This window comes from Oncorhynchus mykiss, chromosome 31, assembly GCF_013265735.2.
Source record: "Oncorhynchus mykiss isolate Arlee chromosome 31, USDA_OmykA_1.1, whole genome shotgun sequence".
NCBI lineage: Eukaryota > Metazoa > Chordata > Actinopteri > Salmoniformes > Salmonidae > Oncorhynchus > Oncorhynchus mykiss.
In genome coordinates, this window is record NC_050571.1 from 24,443,668 (window position 1) to 24,470,461 (window position 26,794).

Below are 26,794 nucleotides of genomic sequence, written 5' to 3' on the forward strand. Positions count from 1 at the left end.
CGACAACACTACATAAAGAGAGACAACGCTACATAAAGAGAGACCTAAGACAACACCACAAAGAGAGACAACACAACACAAAAAGAGACAGCACTACATAATGAGAGAAAACACTACATTAAGAGAGACCTAAGACAATTCTACATAAAGAGAGAAAACACGACATACAGAGAGACCTAAGACAACACTACACAGAGAGACAAGACTACATAAAGAGAGACAACACTAGATAAAGAGAGACTGACTACAACACTACATAAAGAGAGACCTAAAATGACACATATAAAGAGAGAAAAAACTACATAAAGACGGACAAAAGTATATAAAGAGAGACAACACTACATGAAGAAAGACAACAATACACGAAGAGAGACCAAACTACATAAAAAGAGACAACACTACATTAAGAGAGACCGAAGACAACACTACATAAAGAGAGACAAGAATACTTAAAGAGGGTCTACACTACATAAAGAGAGACAACACTACATAAAGAGAGACAACAATACACGAAGAGAGACCAAACTACATAAAAAGAGACAACACTACATTAAGAGAGACCGAAGACAACACTACATAAAGAGAGACAAGAATACATAAAGAGGGTCTACACTACATAAAGAGAGACAAAACTACATAAAGACAGACAAAATTACAGAAAGAGAGACAACACTACTTAAAGAGAGACCTAAGACAGCACTACAAACTGAGAGACAACACTACTTAAAGAGACACAACACTACATAAAGAGAGACAACAATACACGAAGAGAGACCAAACTACATAAAAAGAGACAACACTACATTGAGAGACCGAAGACAACACTACATAAAGTGAGACAAGAATACATAAAGAGAGACAACACTACATAAAGAGAGACAAAACTACATAAAGACAGACAACACTACATAAAGAGAGACCACACTACATAAAGAGAGACCTAAGACAACACTACATAAAGAGAGACAACACTACATAAAGAGAGACCACACTACATAAAGAGAGACCACACTACATAATGAGAGACAACACCACATAAAGAGAGACCTAAGACAACGCCACATAAAGAGAAACAACACTACAAAAAGAGAGACACCACTACATAAAGAGAGACAACACTACATAAAGAGAGACAAGACTAGATAAAGAGAGACCTAAGACAACACTACATAAAGATAGACAACACTAGATAAAGAGAGACCTAAGACAACACTACATAAAGAGATACAAAACTACATAAAGAGAGACAACACCACATAAAGAGAGACCTAAGACAACACAACATAAAGAGATACAACACTACAAAAAGAGAGACAACACTACATAAAGAGGGACAACACTACATTTTTTATTTATTTATTTATTTCACCTTTATTTAACCAGGTAGGCAAGTTGAGAACAAGTTCTCATTTACAATTGCGACCTGGCCAAGATAAAGCAAAGCAGTTTGACACATACAACGACACAGAGTTACACATGGAGTAAAACAAACATACAGTCAATAGTACAGTATAAACAAGTCTATATACGATGTGAGCAAATGAGGTGAGATAAGGGAGGTGAAGGCAAAAAAAGGCCATGGTGGCAAAGTAAATACAATATAGCAAATAAAACACTGGAATGGTAGATTTGCAATGGAAGAATGTGCAAAGTAGAAATAAAAATAATGGACAACACTACATAAAGAGAGACAAAACTAAATAAAGACAGATAAAGTTACATAAAGAGAGACAACACTACATAAAGAGAGACATCACTACATAATGAGAGACAACACTAAATAAAGAGAAACAACACTACATAAAGAGAGACAACACTATTTAAAGAGAGACAACACTACATAAAGAGAGACAAAGCTACATAAAGAGAGACCTAAAACAGCACTACATAATGAGAGACAACTCTACATAAAGAGAGACAACACTATATAAAGAGAGACAACACTAGATAAAGAGAGACCACACTACATAAAGAGAATAAACACCACGTAAAGAGAGACCTAATACAACACTACTTAAAGAGAGTCAACACTACATAAAGAGAGAAAACACTACATAAAGACAGACAAAACTACATAAAGAGAGACCTAAAACAGCACTACATAATGAGAGACAACTCTACATAAAGAGAGACAACACTATATAAAGAGAGACAACACTACATAATGGGGGCTCATCCGTAGGTTAAGGTTAATTGTACTTTATTCTTACTTTAGTATTTTAGTTCACTTTAACATTTTGTTTTAGTTCGTTAAGGTTTTGTCTAGATTTCTTTGTCTTATAATGGATACGTTTGTTTATTTCTAATTTGGCTTATTTGATTATTGTTTTGAAGTTAACTTGGGTTAGTTTAGTTCAGAATTTTTTAGGTTGAGGGGATGTTTTGGTTGGGCCAATAATGTTGAAGAGAGGATTGAGAGCCATGTGTTCTTTTTGTTTAGTTAGCTTGGTAGCTAAATTTGGTTAGCAATTCACTCTGGGTTTTTCTGGGTTTTGTTCAGGTTCAGGCTCGTGGTGTTTTTGTTTTAGGTGGCAGTGAACGTGGGTAGAGCATCTCTTTCCCTTTTCCCCTACATCGGCTCGGGAGCACCTCCGTGGTTATGAGGGGGGCTGCCAGTTTCTGGTTGTCTTTTCCACTCCACTGGTTTTGTGCGCATACAAATTAGTTAGTTGTTTTAGGAGGATAGTGGGGTGTGGCTCCTGTCCTTGAACCCAGACTGACAGCAGGTGAGTTGTATGTTTTTTTTTTTAGCATTTGTAATAGCAGTTTTGTTCAAGCTCCTTCAGAGGTAGCCTTAGAGTTGTGTACTAAGGAGCAATTAATTGAAATTGCTGAACATTATCAGATTGAGATTGTTGATAATAAAAATGAAAGAGACTGTTAAAACTAGATTAAAGCAGGGTCTTGGAGAAATGGGTGTTTTTTGGGGTCAGTCTGCTAGTAGTGAGGGTGCAGGTTTTCAGTCTAGCCCTTCATTAACTTTTGAGCAGCAAAGGGAGCTGTTGCAAATGCAGTTAGAGAGAGAGCGATTGAGAAATGCTAATAGACCAGAAGGACTACTACAGTTTGATGTTTCACAGAATCTTCGTTTTTTGCCTAAATTTGATGAGTCAGATCCAGACACATACTTATTGTATTTGAGCGTATTGCAGAAGCTAGAGCTTGGTCAGATTTGGATATGACTATGTTGTTGCAATATGTACTTACAGGTAAAGTACATGAGGCTTTTGCAACAATGAGTTTAGCTCACAGTAACATTTTTGCTAAGGTTAAATCAGCAGTTCTGAAGGTCTACCAGCTTGTGCCAGAGGCATATCATCAACATTTTCGTTAAAGGAAAAAGTTAGATTCACAAACCTATTCTGAGTTTGTTTGTGATTTGAAGTTAGTTAGTTCTGAAGTTAGTACTTTTGAGGGTCTGTCTAATTTGATTGTGTTAGAACAGTTCAAAAATTATGTGTCTGACCAGGTTGCTACATACATGAATGAACGTAAAGTTAAGTCTCCAAGTGATGCAGCAATCCTTGCAGATGAGTACAGGCTAATACATAAAAGCCATTTTGAGTCAAATAGTGACATGTACCATAAAAATAACTTTACTCCTAGGAATAGTAGGTCACCTTTTTTTGGAGCTTCTTTCCAAAGGCCTCAGCAGAAGTTTGGGTCTGGAGGACTTACCCTCTTGAAACTAGGGGGCACTATTTTCATTTTTGGAAAAATAACGTTCCCAAAGTAAACAGGCTATTTTGTCAGGACAAGATGCTAGAATATGCATATAATTGACAGCTTAGGATAGAAAATACTCTGAAGTTTATTGTCTGTGAGTATAACAGAACTGATATTGCAGGCGAAACCCTGAGGAAAATCCAATCAAGAAGTGCCTCTTATTTTGAAACCGTTGTGTTCCTATGCACCCCTATTGGCCATTGAAAGGGATATCAACAAGATTCCTTTTTCTACGTATTCCCTAAGGTGTCTACAGCATTTTGTCGTAGTTTCACGCCTTTATGTTGAAGAATGAGCGTAAACGACTACATTGCATAAGTGGCCAGCTGAGGGCTCTCAGAGTGATTCTTGCGCAAAAGACAGAGGTAGTAATTTTTCCTCTCGCTCCTACTGAAAAGCCAATTGTCCCGGTTGATATATTATCGAATAGATATTTGAAAAACACCTTGAGGATTGATTATAAAAAACGTTTGCCATGTTTCTGTCGATATCTAATTTGGATATCTAATTGGATATCTAATTTGGAATATTTTTCGTGTTGTCGTGACCGCAGTTTCCGGTGGATTTCTCAACCAAACGTGAAGAACAAACGGAGGTATTTCAGCTATAAAAATAATATTTATGGAACAAAATGAACATTTGCTGTCTAACTGGGAGTCTCGTAAGTGAAAACATACAAAGCTCATCAAAGGTAAACGATTTAATTTGATTGATTTTCTGATTTTCGTGACCAAGTTGTCTGCTGCTAGCTGTACATAATGCTATGCTAGGCTATCGATAAACTTACACAAATGCTTGTCTTGCTTTGGCTGTAAAGCATAATTTCAAAATCTGAGATGACAGGGTGATTAACAAAAGGCTAAGCTGTGTTTCACTATATTTCACTTGTGATTTCATGAATATGAATATTTTCTAGTAATAGTTTTGGTCCTTTGCGTTATGCTAATTAGTGTCAGTTGATGACAATTCCGGGAGAGGTAGTTCTAAGTTAAAGCACCGGTTAATACTAATACCTGTCGCTACTGTTTAGTTGAAGGACATTGGAAGAAAGATTGTCCACTGCTTAAATAAAAAAAGTCAGATCAAGTTAAACCTGCTGTGATGGCAGCTCCTGTTACAGCCTCTGACCACCAGGGTGAGCTTTTTCAGCCACTCGCTTTTTCAGCCTTTATTTCAGATGGTGTCGTGTCCCTGGTAGATGGCAACCAAAATGTTTCAATCAAGATCTTAAGAGACACTGGAGCTTTAGATTATTTTATTCTGGAATCTGTTTTGCCGTTCTCTAAAGAGTCTGATACTGGCAGTTGTGTAATGGTATGTGGTATGGGTTTAGTTCCATTCTCTTGTCCTTTACATGAAGTTACCCTAAAATCTGGTCTGGTAGAGGGTGATGTAGAGGTTGGGGTTAGACCCCAGTTTACAGAAGAGGGAGTCCACATGATTTTGGGGAATGACTTGGCAGGTAGTAAGGTGTGGCCAGATGACAAACTAAACATCTGTAAGAAGCAACCTTCAGTGTCCCCTGCAAGGGAATCTCCGGATCAAAACTGTATGTCTCCTGAGGTTTTTCCAGTTTGTGCGGTTACCCGCGCGGCCTCTCGTTAGGAGAGTGAGAGTAAGCCAGAAAGTCTTGAGTTGCCAGTCAAACTCCAGACAGAACAGTTGACTAGTTCTAGAGATTCATTGATGGCTGAGCAAAATGCCGATACTGCCTTGGATGATCTGTTTGATAAAGTTGTTCCTGATTCAGTGGTGAGGAATAGTGCTCAGTGTTATTTTCTTCTTGATGGGCTGTTGGTCAGGAAATGGGTTCCACACTATGATCAGGGTCTAGGAGAACCAGTCTTTCAAATAGTTGTACCTACTTCTTTGCGAAATAAAGTTTGCAAACTTCACATGGTGATGTGGCAGGTCATATGGGTGTTCGTGAAACTTATGATCGCATACTTCGTTATTTTTCTGGCCACGTTTAAAGCGGGATGTAGCTCAGTTTATTCAAACTTGTGATACGTGTCAGCACACAAGCAAGCCAAACCAGGTTGTAAAGCCAACACCTTTGTATCCAATACCAGCCGTAGGGCAACCTTTTGAGCATCTTATTATCGATTGTGTTGGGCCTTTACCAAGGTCCAAGTCAGGTCATAGCTACTTATTAACTGTTATGTGTCAAGCAACTAGATATCCGGCAGCTTTTTCCTTGCGTACCATAACTTCAAAATCAGTAGTTAAAGCGTTAACTCAATTTATTTCAACATTTGGGATTCCAAAAATCATCCAGTCAGATCAGGGGTCTAACTTTACCTCCCATTTATTTGCTCAGGTTCTCAAACAGCTTAAAGTTAACACGTCTACTGCGTTCCATGCCCAGAGCCAGGGAGCTTTGGAACGTTTTCATCAAACTTTAAAATCCTTGCTTCGTGCATATTGTACAGAACTGTCTGCAGATTGGGAGGAGGTGTTACCATGGCGGTTACTAGCTGCTCGTGAAGTAGTGCAGGAAAGCACAGGGTTTAGCCCAAATAACTTAGTGTTTGGTCATAAGGTGCATGGGCCTTTAGCAGTATTGCAGGATGGTTGTTTGCCTGAGGAACCACCTCAGAACCTTATTGACTATGTAAATGGTTTTAGGTTGAAGTTGTATAGGGCTGGTGAACTGGCGAAAGAAAAAACAATCTTCGGAAAATGAAACTGAAATATGACGGACAGGCTGAGCTGCGTGAGTTTAGTCCCGGTGATTGTGTACTTGCTCTTCTGCCTTTTGTAAATTCACCTTCTCAGGCAAAATACTGTGGTCCTTTCACTGTGTTGCGTAAAGTGTCAGATTTGAACTATCTTATTGAAACCCCTGGTCATAGGAAGTCCTCTAAATTATGCCATGTGAACCTGTTAAAATGTTATCACTCCCGTGTTCTAAGCAAAGTTGAAGGCACTCCAGCTCCAGATTGAAACTGGAAACAGAGGTGCAGTATATGTTGGACAATGGTATTGCGGAGCCATGTTGTTCAAATTGGGCTTCACCCTGTCTTTTGGTCAACAAGTCTGATTCCACTTTCAGACCTTGCACCGATTATAGAAAAGTTAACAATGTTACTAAAGCAGACCTTTATCCTCTTCCTTGGAGAGTGCAAGCCCTGTTCGAAAGACTGGTGGGGGCCAGGTTGACTATTAATTTGGCAAAATGTGAGTTTGCCAAAGCTACGTTCACATACCTAGTCAAGGTTGTTAGTTAGGGTTTTGTCTGTCCCGTGGAAGCCAAGGTCCAGGCTGTGAAGCAGTTCCCACAGCCCTCCACAAAGAAAGAACTGATGCGCTTCCTGGGAATGGCGGGGTACTACCGTGCTTTCTGTAAAAACTTTTCGGTAGTAGTGTCCCCACTGACCAATCTGTTGAAGGCCAAGGCTGAATTTACCTGGTCCACCCAGTGTCAAGAGGCATTTGATGCAGTTAAGGCTCTTTTGTGTTTGGCACCTGTGTTGGCAGCACCAAATTTTGGGAAACCTTTCAAATTGCCGGTAGACGCAAGTCAAATCGGTCCTGGGGCTGTGCTTCTCCAGGAGAATGATAACAATGTTGATTGTCCAGTCAGTTTATTCTCCCAGAAATGTAATAAGTATCAGCAAAACTATTCTGTAATTGAAAGGGCTTTAGGTCTCATTTGGGCTTTACAGCACTTCAAGGTCTATTTTGGTTCTGGTTTGACCCCTTTAACTATGTTCACTGACCACAACCCACTTATTTTTCCTGAGGTCCCTGCAAAATCCCAACCAGCGCCTGATGCGTTGGGCTTTGTTCTTGCAACCATTCAACCTTGATATTAGACATATTAGTGGTAAGGATAATATCATTGCTAATGCTCTGTCCCGTGCTCCTTTAACCTCGTTTGTATCTTCTCTCTGCTGACCCCTACGGGCTGCGCCTCTTTCCTCTTAAATTGCTCCCCAGGAACCAGGGCTGCTGAGTTTCAGGGGCGGATAGTCAGTTGGGGGACACAGGGCCACTACTAGGAGCCGGGACTGGTATCCTTTTTTTTTATTTTTGGGGAATTGTATTGTTTTGAATATGTTGGGCCGAAATTTGGGTTGAGGGTGGGACCCTCATTTTAAGGAGGGGGGTGTCACGGCCCATCCTCTGCAGTGCAGGGGCGGTTCCTCTTGCAGGCAGAGGAGGGTCGTTAGGGATTGGAGTCACCTGGGCTCAGGGTATTTAAACTGCTGCTTCACTAATCTCTCTCTCTCTGCTCCTCCAGGTATGATCCTGTTTGTTTGTTCTTTTGTAGTTGTGCTTATTTTGTAGTTTCACTCAGTCATATTCACACACACATATTCATGCATCCCTGCACTTTACATACACCTTACATTATAATACTTTCACGCCTCATTCCTTTTTCATTGTTTAAAGTTAATTGTTTTGGTTTACAATAAATAACCTTTTTGATTGGCCTATACCTGTTGTTCGTGTCCCCTCATTTTTGCCACAGGCTATGAGCCGGCCTGTAACAATAAAGAGAGACAACACTATATAAAGAGAGACAACACTACATAAAGACAGACAACACTATATAAAGAGAGACAACACTACAGAAATAGAGAAATAAGACACACTACATAAAGAGATACAACAATACATAAAGAGAGACACCACAACACTACATTAAGAGAGACACCACAACATAAAGAAAGACCTAAGACAACACTACATAAAGAGAGACAACACTACACAAAGAGAGACAACACTACATAAAGAGAGACAACACCAGAACACTACATAAAGAGAGACAACACTACATAAAGAGTGACAACACTACATAAAGAGAGACAACACTACATAAAGAGTAATAACAGTACATAAAGAGAGACCACACTACATAAAGAGAGACAACACTACGTAAAGAGAGACAACACTACCTAAAGAGAGACAACATTACATTAAGAGAGACAACACTACATTAAGAGAGAGAACACTACATTAAGAGAGGCAACACTACACAAAGAGCGACAACACTACATAAAGAGAGACAGCACTACATAATGAGAGAAAACACTACATAAAGAGAGAAAACACTACAAAAAGAGAGACCTAAGACAACACTACATAAAGAGAGACAACACTACATAAAGAGTAATAACAGTACATAAAGAGAGACCACACTACATAAAGAGAGACAACACTACGTAAAGAGAGACAACACTACATAAAGAGAGACAACATTACATTAAGAGAGACAACACTACATAAAGAGAGAGAACACTACATTAAGAGAGGCAACACTACACAAAGAGCGACAACACTACATAAAGAGAGACAGCACTACATAATGAGAGAAACACTACATAAAGAGAGAAAACACTACAAAAAGAGAGACCTAAGACAACACTACTTAAAGAGTGACAACACTACATAAATAGAGACAACACTACATGAAGAGAGACAACACGACATAAAGAGAGACCTCAGACAGCAATACATAATGAGAGATAACACTACATAAAGAGAGACAACACTATATAAAGAGAGACAACTCTACATAAAGACAGACAACACTATATAAAGAGAGACAACACTACAGAAATAGAGAAATAAGACACACTACATAAAGAGATACAACAATACATAAAGAGAGACACCACAACACTACATTAAGAGAGACACCACAACATAAAGAAAGACCTAAGACAACACTAAATAAAGAGAGACAACAATACACAAAGAGAGACAACACTACATAAAGAGAGACAACACCAGAACACTACATAAAGAGAGACAACACTACATGAAGAGAGACCTAAGACAGCACTACATAAAGAGAGACAACACTACATAAAGAGAGACAACACCAGAACACTACATAAAGAGATACAACACTACATGAAGAGAGACCTAAGACAGCACTACATAAAGAGAGACAACACTACATAAAGAGTGACAACACTACATAAAGAGAGACAACACTACATAAAGAGTAATAACAGTACATAAAGAGAGACCACACTACATAAAGAGAGACAACACTACGTAAAGAGAGACAACACTACCTAAAGAGAGACAACATTACATTAAGAGAGACAACACTACATTAAGAGAGAGAACACTACATTAAGAGAGGCAACACTACACAAAGAGCGACAACACTACATAAAGAGAGACAGCACTACATAATGAGAGAAAACACTACATAAAGAGAGAAAACACTACAAAAAGAGAGACCTAAGACAACACTACATAAAGAGAGACAACACTACATAAAGAGTAATAACAGTACATAAAGAGAGACCACACTACATAAAGAGAGACAACACTACGTAAAGAGAGACAACACTACATAAAGAGAGACAACATTACATTAAGAGAGACAACACTACATAAAGAGAGAGAACACTACATTAAGAGAGGCAACACTACACAAAGAGCGACAACACTACATAAAGAGAGACAGCACTACATAATGAGAGAAACACTACATAAAGAGAGAAAACACTACAAAAAGAGAGACCTAAGACAACACTACTTAAAGAGTGACAACACTACATAAATAGAGACAACACTACATGAAGAGAGACAACACGACATAAAGAGAGACCTCAGACAGCAATACATAATGAGAGATAACACTACATAAAGAGAGACAACACTATATAAAGAGAGACAACTCTACATAAAGACAGACAACACTATATAAAGAGAGACAACACTACAGAAATAGAGAAATAAGACACACTACATAAAGAGATACAACAATACATAAAGAGAGACACCACAACACTACATTAAGAGAGACACCACAACATAAAGAAAGACCTAAGACAACACTAAATAAAGAGAGACAACAATACACAAAGAGAGACAACACTACATAAAGAGAGACAACACCAGAACACTACATAAAGAGAGACAACACTACATGAAGAGAGACCTAAGACAGCACTACATAAAGAGAGACAACACTACATAAAGAGAGACAACACCAGAACACTACATAAAGAGATACAACACTACATGAAGAGAGACCTAAGACAGCACTACATAAAGAGAGACAACACTACATAAAGAGTGACAACACTACATAAAGAGAGACAACACTACATAAAGAGTAATAACAGTACATAAAGAGAGACCACACTACATAAAGAGAGACAACACTACGTAAAGAGAGACAACACTACCTAAAGAGAGACAACATTACATTAAGAGAGACAACACTACATAAAGAGTAATAACAGTACATAAAGAGAGACCACACTACATAAAGAGAGACAACACTACATTAAGAGGCAACACTACACAAAGAGCGACAACACTACATAAAGAGAGACAGCACTACATAATGAGAGAAAACACTACATAAAGAGAGACAAAACTACAAAATGAGAGACAACACTACATAAAGAGAGACAACAGCAAATAAGGAGAGACAACACTACATAAAGAGAGACAATAGTACATAAAAAGAGACAACAGCACATAAAGAGAGACAACACTAGATAATGAGAGACCTAAGACAACACTACATGAAGAGAGACAACAATAAAGAGAGTCAAGACTACATAAAGAGAGACAACAATACATAAAGAGAGAATACTACATAAAGAGAGAAAACACTACATAAAGAGAAACCTAAGACAACACTACACAAAGAGAGACAACACTATATAAAGAGAGACAACACTACATAAAGAGAGAACACTACATAAAGAGAGACAACACTACATAAATGGGGGCAACACTACCTAAAGAGAGACAAAACTACAAAATGAGAGGCAACACTACATAAAGAGAGACAACACTGCATAAAGAGAGACAACACTAGAAAATGCGAGACCTACGACAACACTACATAAAGAGAGACAACACTACATAAAGGGAAACAACAGTACATAAAGAGAGACCTAAGACAACACTACATAAAGAGAGACGACACTAGATAATGCGAGACCTACGACAACACTACATAAAGAGAGACAACACTACATGAAGGGAAACAACAGTACATAAAGAGAGACCTAAGACAACACTACATAAAGAGAGACGACACTACATAAAGAGAGGCTACACTAGATAAAGAGAGACCTAAGACAACACTACATAAAGAGAGACAACACTACATAAATAGAGACAACACTACATGAAGAGAGACAACACGACATGAAGAGAGACCTCAGACAGCACTACATAATGAGAGACAACACTACATAAAGAGAGAAAACACTATATAAAAAGCGACAACACTACATAAAGAGAGACAACACTACATAAAGAGAGACAACACTACATAAAGAGAGACAACACTACATAAAGAGAGACAAAACTACAAAATGAGAGACAACACTACATAAAGAGAGACAACAGCAAATAAGGAGAGACAACACTACATAAAGAGAGACAACAGTACATAAAAGAGACAACAGCACATAAAGAGAGACAACACTAGATAATGAGAGACCTAAGACAACACTACATGAAGAGAGACAACAATAAAGAGAGTCAAGACTACATAAAGAGAGACAACAATACATAAAGAGAGAATACTACATAAAGAGAGAAAACACTACATAAAGAGAAACCTAAGACAACACTACACAAAGAGAGACAACACTATATAAAGAGAGACAACACTACATGAAGAGAGACAACACTAGATAATGAGAGACCTACGACAACACTACATAAAGAGAGACACCACTACATAAAGAGAGACAACACTACATAAAGAGAGACACCACTAGATAATGAGAGACCTAAGACAACACTACATAACGAGAGAAAACACTACATAAAGAGAGACAACACTACATAAATAGAGAAATAAGACACACTACATAAAGAGAGACCACAATACATAGAGACAACAACACATAAAGAGAGACCTAAGACAACACTACATAAGAGAGAGAACACTACATAAAGAGTGAAAACACTACATAAAGAGAGACAACACTACATGAAGAGAGTAAACAACACATTAAGAGAGACCTAAGATAACCCTACATGAAGAGAAACAACATTACATAGAGACAACACTAGATAATGAGAGACCCAAGACAACACTACATAAAGAGAGACCTAAGACTGCACTACATAATGAGAGACAACACTATATAAAGATTGACAAAACTATATTAAGAGCGACAACACTTCATAAAGAGAGACAAAACTACATAAAGAGAGACAACACTACATAAAGAGAGACAACACTACCTAAAGAGAGACAAAACTACAAAATGAGAGGCAACACTACATAAAGCGAGACAACAGCAAATAAAGAGAGACAACACTACATAAAGAGAGACAACACTACATAAAGAGAGACAACACTACATGAACAGAGACACCACAACACTACATAAAGAAAGACAACACTACATAAAGAGAGACAACACTATATAAAGAGAGAGAACACTACATAAAGAGAGACAACACTACATAAAGAGAGACAACACTACATAAAGAGAGACAACACTACATAAAGAGAGACAACACTACATGAACAGAGACACCACAACACTACATAAAGAGAGACAACACTAGATAATGCGAGACCTACGACAACACTACATGAAGAGAGACAACAATACATGATGGGAAACAACAGTACATAAAGAGAGACCTAAGACAACACTACATAAAGACTGATGACACTACATAAAGAGAGGCGACACTAGATAAAGAGAGACCTAAGACAACACTACATAAAGAGAGACAACACTACATAAATAGAGACAGCACTACCTGAAGAGAGACAACACGACATAAAGAGAGACCTTAGACAGCACTACATAATGAGAGACAACACTACATAAAGAGAGACAACACTATATAAAGAGAGAGAACACTACATAACGAGAGACAACACTACATAAAGAGAGACAAAACTACATAAAGAGAGACAACACTACATAAAGAGAGACAACACTACCTAAAGAGAGACAAAACTACAAAATGAGAGGCAGCACTACATAAACAGAGACAAGAGCAAATAAAGAGGGGCAACACTACATAAAGAGAGACAACAGTACATAAAAAGAGCCATGCCAAATATTTTCAGTGTCCTGAGGAGGAAGAGGCGCTGTCGTGCCCCCTTCACGACTGTGTTGATGTGTGTGGACCATGATAGACACCACCACATAAAGAGAGACCTAAGACAACACTACATAAAGAGAGACAACAACACGTAAAGAGAGACAACACTATACTAAGAGTGACCTAAGACAACACTACATAAAGACAGACAACACTACATAAAGAGAGACCTAAGACAACACAACATAAAAACAGACAAAACTACATAAAGAGAGACCTGAGACAACACTAAATAATGAGAGACAACACTACATAGAGACAGCACTATATAAAGAGAGACAACACTACAGAACTAGAGAAATAAGACACACTACATAAAGAGAGACACACTACATAAAGACAGACAACACTACATAAAGAGAGACAACACTATATAAAGAAAGACCTAAGACAACACTACATAAAAAGAGACAATACTACATAAAGAGAGACAACACCACAAAACTATATAAAGAGAGACAACACTACAACACTACATAAAGAGAGACAACACTACATAAAGAGAGACAACACTAAACAAAGAGAGACACCACTACATAAAGAGAGACAACACTACATAAAGAGAGACGCCACTACATAAAGAGATACAACATTACATAAAGAGAGTCCTAAGACAACACTACATAAAGAGAGCCCTAAGACAACACTACATAGAGACACCACATCACTAAACAAAAAGAGACAGCACTACATAAAGAGAGACATAAGACAACACTACATGAAGAGAGACAACACTACATAAAGAGAGAAAACACTACATAAAGAGAGACAAACTACATAAAGAGAGACCTAAGACAGTACTACATAATGAGAGACAACACTACATAAAGAGAGACAGCACTATATAAAGAGAGACAACACTATATAAAGAGAGACAACACTACCTAAAGAGAGACAAAACTACAATAAGAGAGACAACAGTACATAAAGAGATACAACACTACATAAAGAGAGACAAAGCTACGTAAAGAGAGACAAAATTACATAAAGAGAGACAACACTACATAAAGAGAGACAACACTACATAAAGAGAGACAACACTACATGGACAGAGACACCACAACACTACATAAAGAAAGACAACACTACATAAAGAGAGACAACACTACATAAGGAGAGACACCACTACATAAAGAGAGATACCACAACACTATATAAAAAGAGACAACACTACATAGAGAGAGATAACATTACATAATGAGAGACACCACAAATCTACATAAAGAGAGACCACAGTACATAAAGAGAGACAACACTACTTAATGAGAGACAACACTACATAAAGAGAGACAACAGCACATAGAGACAACACTACATGAAGAGAGACAACACTACATAAAGAGGGACAACACTATATAAAGAGAGACAACACTACAGAAATAGAGAAATAAGACACACTACATAAAGATAGACACACTACATAAAGACAGACACCACTACATAAAGATAGACTCCACTACATAAAGATAGACATAAGACAACACTACAAAAAGAGATACAACACTACATAAAGAGAGACCTAAGACAACACTACATAAAGAGAGCCCTAAGACAACACTACATAGAGACACCACAACACTAAACAAAGAGAGACAGCACTACATAAAGAGAGACAACACTACAAAAAGAGAGACAACACTACATAAAGAAAGACACCACTACATAAAGATAGACCTAAGACAACATTACATAAACCACTATACTACAACAACATGGTAGCAACATGACAACAAAACAGTAGCAACACATGGCAGCACAACATGGTAGAAACACAAGCATGGTACAAACCTTGTTGGGCACAGACAACAGCACAAAGGGCAAAAAGATAGAGAAAACAAATACATCACGTGTAGCAACCTCAAGTGTCCATAATTGAGTCTTTGAATGTAGAGATAGAGATTTAACTGTCCAGTTTGAGTGTTTTTTTGCAGCTTGTTCCAGTCGCTAGCTGCAGCAAACTGAAAAGAGGAACGAGGGATGTGAGTGGTTTGGGGACCTTTAACAGAATATGACTGGCAGAATGGGTGTTGTACCGAATGTGGAGGATGTGAGTTGCAGTATGCATCTGTAAGATGAGGTAGAGAGGGAGGGAATCAGCAGTGTTAGTTCAGAGTGTTAGTTCAGAGTGTTAGTTCGGAATGTTAGTTCAGAGTGTTAGTTCAGAATGTTAGTTTAGTGTGTTAGTTCAGAGTGTTAGTTCAGAATGTTAGTTTAGAGTGTTAGTTCAGCGTGTTGGTTCAGCGTGTTAGTTTAGCGTGTTAGTTCAGAGTGTTAGTTCAGAGTGTTAGTTCAGAGTGTTAGTTCAGAATGTTAGTTCAGAGCGTGAGTTCAGAATGTTAGTTCAGAATGTTAGTTCAGAGTGTTAGTTCAGAGCGTGAGTTCAGAATGTTAGTTCAGAGCGTGAGTTCAGAATGTTAGTTCAGAATGTTAGTTGAGAGTGTTAGTTCAGAGTGTTAGTTCAGAGTGTTAGTTCAGAGTGTGCTGCTCACAGATGTGTCCCATTCTCCTTATTATTACCTGCTGGCCTTTCTTTGTTATCACGCAGGCCTTTAACTTGGACATGATGCATTCATTAGCACCCACCACAGCCAGGCTAGCTTTATCAGCGACACATGCACACACACATGCACGCACGCACGCACGCACGCACGCACACACACACACACACACACACACACACACAGAGACCCCCCCCCCCCCCCCCCCACACACACACACACGCACACACACACACAAGCACAGCCACTCACAAGCACACAGCACTCCTATTAGAGTGGGCGAGTTGATTATTAACACCATCCAGCCATCTCGCTCATCACAAACAGTGTCTGTCAGTGTAAAGGTCTCCCATCAGTTAGACAGGGAAACAGTGTCCTCTGGGTTGATACAGTATCATTAAGCAGACACTTCATATGCAAGAGATTACAACACAATGGAATGGTCTCTCTCTCTCAGACAGTGGAATTTGACAGACTTTGGGGAGGGATATTGTGCATCACTGAGGCCCCCTGTCCTCCTGCCCTTGGCCGTGTGATTATGTGAGAGTGTGTGTGTGTGTTGGTGATTATGTGACTTGTGGAGGGGGGGGGTTCAGGGATCTTTTGATTCAGGTATCTCCTGTACATTCCTCTTCATTTCCCATGGAGCATTTAAGAAGCTGATCAATGGACTGCATTTCTCAGTCATGTTGTTCACCTCTGTTCTCCTCTCTGGGGGCAGCTTGTTGCTGATTGGGTGTGTGTGTGTTTGTTCATTGACGAACAAGCTCTGGGCTCTTCAATTGGTTGGTCATTGACAAACCAAACCACACTAGAATTTATCAATTGATGCTATTGAGAAAAAAAAGGATGATTTGGAAGAACCAGATTAACATGGGAAGAGAGTAGGAGGTAAACACTCTAGTTGAACTCTACAGACAGGATTCAAAGGTTGCCGTGGGAGCTGACTGACAGACTGCCCACCTCATCTCTGACCCCTATCTCTCGCTCTCCCCTCCCCTGCTGTCTCTCCTTCTCATACTCATACTCCCTCTCTCTCCATTTCTTTCTCTCCCTCTCAATGTCCACCATGACTTCCTGACCTTTAGCTGACCCCAGATTGACCCCTACATGAAGTAGTGGCGGCGGAGAGAATGGAGAGAAAATGTTGCCATGGGGTGTAGAGAAAATGTTTCCATGGGGTGTAGTGAAAATGTTTCCATGGGATGTAAAGAAAATGTTACCATGGGGTGTAGAGAAAATGTTTCCATGGGGTGTAGAGAAAATGTTTCCATGGGGTGTAGAGAAAATGTTTCCATGGGGTGTAGAGAAAATGTTTCCATGGGATGTAAAGAAAATGTTACCATGGGGTGTAGAGAAAATGTTACCATGGGGTGTAGAGAAAATACTGCAATTTTCAAGCAACTTTTCTGCAAATCTGCCCACGTGTGTATATGATATCTGAGTGAGAGTGACTAATAAATTCAATGTGGGCCCTCTGAAGGTCAGGGCCTCTGGAGGTCAGGATCCCTGGAGGTCAGGACCCCTGGAGGTCAGGACCCCTGGGCACGTGCCCTTCACCCAGTTGGTATTCGGCCATGATTACTACAAGTTAAGATAGCTGGCTAGACTAACCTACCAATCTAAAACATTTTAGCTGGCATGGGTTAATTGATTGACTGTCAGTGATGGACATAACAAGAGGAAAACTTCTGATGTACAACCACATGTGTATTCTACTATTCTAACTCTCAAAAGAGATCCTGACTTACTTCCTAAAAAAAAGAAATATAAAAAAGGATAATAATTGGCTGGGGATCCTAATAGACCTCTCATGTACAGATAACAACAGAGAGACAGGCTGGCTACAGCTCTGAGTCACTCGTGGGCTAAGCTAGTTAGAGTAGGAGGGATCACTTAATGTGGAATATACTGTTTTTTCAGATTAATGATGTATACCTGGACATACAGTACGTACCGGGGAGCAACGGAAATCAACAGGACTGGAATTGTATATTGGGTTGAAAGTGTTCTCTCTATGTACTTCTCAGGGTACTATCTCGCGGATAGCATGGCCTGCTAAATGTCTGAATAAAAGCAAGATAAAAAATTATCTACACACTCACACAGCCTGCAGTATATTGTTCCCTCAAGCTTCCCTGGTAGAGGAAGATAACACACATGCGCGCGCACACACACACACACACACACACACACACACACCCACACACACACACACACACACACACACACACACACACACACACACACACACACACACACACACACACACACACATACACACAGACACACACACACACACACACACACACACACACACACCAAAAGGTTAAGATAACACACTCTTCTCTGCTCTGAGACAGCTTCTATGATCTGACCCTGGCAGCCTTGGACAACGATGAGGAGAAAAAGAAAGAGCCTCTTCAGCGTAGTCATGTTCCTAGATAGAATAAGGCCTCAATGGAAGCCACTGAAGGTATGGAGCCATGTTGCCTCATCAAAGGCTGAGGTAATAGCATCAATTGGATCTCCACACCAGTATTCGTCTCAGGTTAGAAGTGCTGATCTAGGGTCAGTTTGGACTTTTAAATCAAAATGAATGAGAAGGAAAATCTGAACCTAGATCAGAACTCCAAGTCTGAGCTTCTCTTTCCTTCACTTACTTTGATGTATGGAGATACCTCATGGAGAAACCTCATGGAGAAACCTCATGGAGAAACCTCATGGAGCAACCTCATGGAGATACCTCATGGAGAAACCTCATGGAGAAACCTCATGGAGAAACCTCGTGTAAAAAAGTTAAAAGGCAAAACTCCAAGTCCTGAGTACACTCCACCGCCAGAGAGACAGAGAGCGAGACGATCCTAAAGTGAGCAAAGTTAACTTTCAAGAAGAAAGTGGTATAGATGCCATGCGTGGGAGGTTGTTTTGCTTATTTATTTACTGTTTTTCGGGTTTTTCAGTAATTTATTCTGAATGCGTTGTTAAAAATCTCTCTGTCTCTGTCTCTAGATGAGAAGGGTGCCTGCAATATGGCTGTGCATTCCCCTCTAAGATTGTCTTACAGATATCTACAACAGGGAGTCAAAAGGGGGGGTGCTGTTCTTTCACAACACCGGAGTAAAGACTGAAAGAACTGCTGCTGTTTCTGATAGAAATCTCTGATATCTGTCTGCTGCTTTTTTCACAAAGGCTACACACACACACACACACACACACTCGACAAACATACACATGCTCGACAAAAACACATGCAAACACATGCTCGACAAAAACACACGTGCCCGCATGTACACACACACAGACACGTACAAACACAATCTCTCTCTACTCTCAGATCAGGTTTAATTTTCAGAGATTCAATTCTACATGCCACATTCCCAATCACACACACTCACACACTCCTGGGAGGCAAGTGCTGGGCTAAGCTCTTTGTTGTGTCCTAAATCATATTGTCTGCTGGCTTTGCATCATTCCAATTGTGACACATGACATAACATCTGAAGGGACATTGTGTGAGAGCTGGGGCAGACGACAGGTTTCACTAGCCTGTGACCATTCTGTCGCTCACATGCACGCAAGCACACACAGAAAATATTTGAAATCCCATCATATTCATATAGAGGAGACAGACAGACAGAAAGACAGACAGTGAGATCTGGCAGGCAGGCAGGCAGGCAGGCAGGCAGGCAGGCAGGCAGGCAGGCAGGCAGGCAGGCAGGCAGGCAGGCAGGCCCTAGTTCTCTGTCCTAGTCTCTAGTTCCCTATCCTAATCTCTGGTTCTCTATCCTAATCTCTAGTTCTCTGTCCAAGTCTTTAGTTCTCTGTCCTTGTCTCTAGTTCTCTATCCTAGTCTCTGGTTCTCTGTCTTAGTCTCTGGTTCTCTATCCTAGTCTCTGGTTCTCTGTCCTAGTCTCTAGTTCTCTGTCTTAGTCTCTGGTTCTCTATCCTAGTCTCTGGTTCTCTGTCCTAGTCTCTAGTTCTCTGTCTTAGTCTCTGGTTCTCTATCCTAGTCTCTGGTTCTCTGTCCTAGTCTCTAGTTCTCTGTCTTAGTCTCTAGTTCTCTGTCCTAGTCTCTAGTTCTCTGTCCTAGTCTCTAGTTCTCTGTCCTAGTCTCTAGTTCTCTGTCTTAGTCTCTAGTTCTCTGTCTTAGTCTCTAGTTCTCTGTCCTAGTCTCTAGTTCTCTGTCCTAGTCTCTAGTTCTCTGTCCTAGTCTCTAGTTCTCTGTCTTAGTCTCTAGTTCTCTTCCTAGTCTCTAGTTCTCTGTCCTAGTCTCTGGTTCTCTATCCTAGTCTCTGGTTCTCTGTCTTAGTCTCTAGTTTTCTGTCCTAGTCTCTGGTTCTCTATCCAAAGCTCTCTAGTTCTCTGTCCTAGTTTCTAGTTCTCTGTCTTAGTCTCTAGTTCTCTGTCCGAGTCTCTTGTTCTCTGCCCTAGTCTCTAGTTCTCTGTCCTAGTCTCTAGTCCTCTGTGAGTGTACTGTTTCATTTTAGCTGCCATATTGGACAGTTCTTTCATGCAAAGGAGAGTGTGTGTGTGTGCCTCTGTTTGTTTGTGTGTGTGAGCGTACCTCTCTGTGAGTGTGCTATACCTACGATGTTCATGAGCGTGAGCAGGTACTTCTGGACGTGTTCCTTGCCATGGAATTGGACCACGGAGTCATCCACCCCGAGTAGGACCTCGATGTTGTAGGCTCTCTCTGGACTCTGTCTCCTCTGTCTCTGGGCTCGGGTCTGGTTGATACTCTGCTCCACACCACGATACAGGGACTCGAGGTCTAACAGACCAGGCAGGTCAGCACCTAGAGACAACACAGACACACTGTTAACATCTAAAACACACACACACACACACACACACACATACACACACACACACACACACACACACACACACACACACACACACACACACACACACACACACACACACACACACACACACACACACACGCACACTGTTAACACCTAAAACACACACACAGTTAACATCTAAAATACACACACTGTTAACATCTAAAACACACTAACACACACACACTTTTATAATATAAAACATAAAACACAACCTGTTATAACATAAAACACACACAATTAACATCTAAAACACACAAACTGTTAACATCTAAACCACATAAACTGTTAATATCTAAACCACACAAACTCTTAACATCTAAACCACACAAACTGTTAACGTCTAAACCAAACAAACTGTTAACATCTAAACCACACAAATGGTTAACATCTAAACCACATAGACTGTTAACATCTAAACCACACAAACTGTTAACATCTAAACCACATAAACTGTTAATATCTAAACCACACAAACTCTTAACATCTAAACCACACAAACTGTTAACATCTAAACCAAACAAACTGTTAACATCTAAACCACACAAATGGTTAACATCTAAACCACATAGACTGTTAACATCTAAACCACACAAACTGTTAACATCTAAACCACACAAATGGTTAACATCTAAAACACACACACTGTTAACATCTAAAACACACAAACTGTTAACATCTAAAACACACACACACTGCTAGAAACACAAGCATTTCGCTACACCCACCTGCTAAACGTGTGAATGTCACCAGTAAAATGTTACACACAGTTAACATCTAAAAAACACACACAAACACACACACTGTTAACATCTAAAAAACACACACACACAAACACACACACAGTTAACATCTAAAAAACACACTCAAACACACAAACTGTTAACATCTAAAACACACACACAAACACACACACTGTTAACATCTAAAACACACACACACAGACACACACACACACACACACACACACACACACACACAGACAGACAGACAGACAGACAGACAGTTAATATCTAAAATGCAGGCACACACGCAGGCACACGCACACACCACACACACACACATCGACACACACACACACACACACAATGCTGTCTCCACAGCCAAAGATGGCTCTACTCATCCTGCCACAGACAGAAACACTGTGGCTTCCACAGAACATTATCCACTTGTTGGAAAGACTGGGAACGCCCGGCAATCTGGAGCCACATGTCTCTACGGAATCTACATGCACTATCCTGTCAGGCTCTGTACACAGACACTCTTAGCTAAGGACTGTGTGTGGCCTTAGCCTGCAGTTACCAGGCAGCCTATCAGGCTGAGAGACGTGGTCTCATGGAGAGATGCTTCACTGTGGGGATTAGCTGCATGGTCACTGGTTAATGCCAGTGTGAGAAAATCAAGTACAGTACAGTACAGTACACTGTACATTTAACATGACAATTCTTCCAGACATACAATAGCAGTCAAAAGTTTGGACACACCTACTCATTCCAGGGTTTTTCTTTATTTTACTATTTTCTACATTGTAGAATAATTGTGAAGACATCAAAACTATGAAATAACACATATGTAATCATGTAGTAACCAAAAAAGAGTTAAACATAGGAGAGTGATGGAGTGCTGCATCAGATGACCTGGCACCCACAATCACCTGACCTCAATTGAGATGGTTTGGGATGAGTTGGACCGCAGAGTGAAGGAAAAGCAGCCAACAAGTGCTCAACATATGTGGGAACTCCTTCAAGACTGTTGGAAAAGCATTCCATGTGAAGCTGGTTGAGAGAATGCCAAGAGTGTGCAAAGCTGTCATCAAAGCGAATGTTGGCTACTTTGAAGAATCTCAAATATAAAATCTATTTTGATTGTTGTTTAACACTTGTTTGGTTACTACATGATTCCATATGTGTTATTTCATTGTTTTGATGTCTTCACTATTATTCTACACTCAGTTTATTCATTTAGGAGACCCAGAACGCTAGGCCTTCTGAAGTCAAATACAGTGAAACTTAGATTTCAATTTAGGTCGTGCTCAGTCCACTGGTGGTGCTTATTAAATTCTGTCGGTAGTATCTCATTTGGACAGGTATGAGCTTTTTGTTGCGTGTCATATAATGATGAGGAAAGGCAACTTGATACAGAGGACAGTGATATCAGGAAAGAGAGCTACTAAGCTAACACACATGGTGAAATGCTTTAAGAGCCATACGGGCTTTAACATACACTATGTGGAACTGTTTGATCCTTACTGGTGTAACGCATCCGAGTGTTGGAGTATGAAGGGTTGGTGAGAGAAACTAGAGAGATAGTGAGGGAGAGAGAGAGAGAGAGAGAGAGAGAGAGAGAGAGAGAGAGAGAGAGAGAGAGAGAGAGAGAGAGAGAGAGAGAGAGAACAAGGGGGCTGCTGGGTAAATCTACCTCCTAGTCTCCCGTCTCGCAATCAGCAAGGGGCATCCTTTCCTTCCCGCTGCTCTTATGCAATGTTACCTAGGCAACCGGCTCATGGGTAAAACAACGCACCGCACAGCTAATATTGGCTCCGGAGTCGCTAGGACTCTCTAACTACAGTGGAAGGGGGAAATAATTAAAGGGACAATTAAACATAATTGTTTTTTTAAACAGTCACGGGTGTACAATTCTTTTTCCAGCAGGTGCCATTGTCTAGGCTATCATGTATCTATGAGCATACATGTAGACAATTATTCAGGGCATCTTTAATCGAATTAGTTCAAGTTAAGGCCCCTGTCCTTCAAAACAACCCCTGCTTGTTTGTCCTAAAAGGCCCTAACTCTTGTTAACGAGCATGATGTCATAACCACACCATCTGCTTTTAAAGACAGGATCACTTCAGATATTCTGGTTACATAAAGACAATCGACGGAAAGCAACAGTTGGACTCTTTTGATTTTTTTAGGAGGATGCCATCCCTCTGGATAAAATGTCCTGAGGCTGCAAGTTAGGGTGAAAATAATGTATAACTTCAGTTTAAGAAAAACCAGTTAAAACATCCCTGGTTAACTCTTGCCCTCGAATGCCGGCCACATTTTCCTCCCCGATGCCCACAGGTCTATTACGAACCTCTTCACCTGTCTTCTCTGGGTCTTGAGTAAACTACTTTAATTTGAGTAGCTTTTGAACACGTGATGGACAGAGAGAGAGAGAGAGAGAGCGAGAGAGAGAGAGAGAGAGAGAGAGAGAGAGAGAGAGAGAGAGAGAGAGAGAGAGAGACCACGTTAGAAAGACATGTTTCCCTCAGATTACACAGACCCACAAATAATTCTAAAACAAATCCAATTTTGATAAACTTCCATATCTATTGGGTGAAATACCACATCAAAGCAGCAATATTTGTGACCTGTTGCCACAAGAAAACGTCAACCAGTGAAGGACAAACACCATTGTAAATACAACCCATATTTTTTAAAATGTATTTCCCCTTTTGTACTTTAACTATTTGCACATCATTACAACACGGTGTATAGACATAGTGTGTCACAGTCTTCTCCACTATATTTATGGAGTGTGTCACAGTCTTCTCCACTATATTTATGGAGTGTGTCACAGTCTTCTCCACTATATTTATGGAGTGTGTCACAGTCTTCTCCACTATATTTATGGAGTGTGTCACAGTCTTCTCCACTATATTTATGGAGTGTGTCACGATCTTCTCCACTATATTTATGGAGTGTGTCACAGTCTTCTCCACTATATTTATGGAGTGTGTCACAGTCTTCTCCACTATATTTATGGAGTGTGTCACAGTCTTCTCCACTATATTTATGAAGTGTGTCACAGTCTTCTCCACTATATTTATGGAGTGTGTCACAGTCTTCTCCACTATATTTATGGAGTGTGTCACGGTCTTCTCCAATATATTTATGGAGTGTGTCACAGTCTTCTCCACTATATTTATGGAGTGTGTCACGGTCTTCTCCACTATATTTATGGAGTGTGTCACAGTCTTCTCCACTATATTTATGGAGTGTGTCACAGTCTTCTCCACTATATTTATGGAGTGTGTCACAGTCTTCTCCACTATATTTATGGAGTGTGTCACAGTCTTCTCCACTATATTTATGGAGTGTGTCACAGTCTTTTCCACTATATTTATGGAGTGTGTCACAGTCTTCTCCACTATATTTATGGAGTGTGTCACAGTCTTCTCCACTATATTTATGGAGTGTGTCACAGTTTTTGTCACCAGGTACACAATAATAAATACAATCTCCTCACCTACAGTTCTGTAATCAGTCTACATGTTTCACTGTCTCTGGCTCTTGTCTTGACAATGCTAACAATTTTTATTTTTTCTTAAAGTTGTTGTTACTGTCTATTACAACACTTTCCCTACACAAGAGACTGTCTGGTACAGTGTCCATCTTGTCCTCCTGCTTCTCTCCCCTAATCCTCTTCCCCTCCCTCTCTCCTCCCTCTCTACTCCCTCTCTCCTCCCTCTCTACTCCCTCTCTCCTCCCTCTCTACTCCCTCTCTCCTCCCTATCTGCTCCCTCTCTACTCCCGCACTACTCCCTCTCTACTCCCTCTCTACTCCCTAACTCCTCCCTCTCTACTCCCTCTCTCCTCCCTCTCTCCTGCCTCTCTCCTGCCTCTCTACTCCCTCTCTCCTCCCTCTCTACTCCCGCACTACTCCCGCACTACTCCCTCTCTCCTCCCTCTCACCTCCCTCTCTCCTCCCTCTCTACTCCCTCTCTCCTCCCTATCACCTCCCTCTCTCCTCCCTCTCACCTCCCTCTCTACTCCCGCACTACTCCCGCACTACTCCCTCTCTCCTCCCTCTCACCTCCCTCTCTCCTCCCTCTCTACTCCCTCTCTCCTCCCTATCACCTCCCTCTCTCCTCCCTCTCACCTCCCTCTCTACTCCCGCACTACTCCCTCTCTCCTCCCTCTCACCTCCCTCTCTCCTCCCTCTCTACTCCCTCTCTCCTCCCTATCACCTCCCTCTCTCCTCCCTCTCACCTCCCTCTCTACTCCCGCACTACTCCCTCTCTCCTCCCTCTCACCTCCCTAACTCCATCCTCTCAACTCCCTCTCTCCTCCCTCTCACCTCCCGCTCTACTCCCTCTCTCCTCCCTCTCACCTCCCGCTCACCTCCCTCTCTACTCCCTCTCTCCTCCCTCTCACCTCCCTCTCTACTCCAACACTACTCCCTCTCTCCTCCCTCTCACCTCCCTCTCTACTCCCACACTACTCCCTCTCTCCTCCCTCTCTCCTCCCTCTCTCCTCCCTCTCTACTCCCTCTCTCCTCCCTCTCACCTCCCTAACTCCTCCCTCTCACCTCCCTAACTCCTCCCTCTCTACTCCCTCTCTACTCCCTAACTCCTCCCTCTCTACTCCCTAACTCCTCCCTCTCTACTCCCTCTCTCCTCCCTCTCTACTCCCTCTCTCCTCCCTCTCTCCTCCCTCTCTACTCACTCTCTACTCCTTCTCTCCTCCCTCTCTACTCCCTCTCTACTCACTCTCTACTCCCTCTCTTCTCCCTCTTTACTCCCTAACTCTTCCCTCTCTACTCCCTAACCCCTCCCTCTCTACTCCCTCTCTCCTCCCTCTCTACTCCCTCTCTACTCCCTCTCTCCTCCATCTCTCCTCCCTAACTCCTCCCTCTCTACTCACTCTCTACTCCCTTTTC

At 40.8% G+C, this 26,794-nt stretch overlaps 1 protein-coding gene across 2 annotated transcripts in view; it reads right to left on the reverse strand.

The window, feature by feature from the left end:
* LOC110504815 (A disintegrin and metalloproteinase with thrombospondin motifs 2) overlaps positions 1 to 26,794 on the reverse strand; it is a 250,376-nt gene that overhangs the window by 56,049 nt on the left and 167,533 nt on the right. For both annotated transcript variants that reach the window (XM_036969571.1, XM_036969572.1), the window contains one exon: positions 20,891 to 21,096. In XM_036969571.1, coding sequence (XP_036825466.1) covers positions 20,891 to 21,096 — 206 coding nt within the window. The remainder of the gene's footprint in view (positions 1 to 20,890; positions 21,097 to 26,794) is intronic.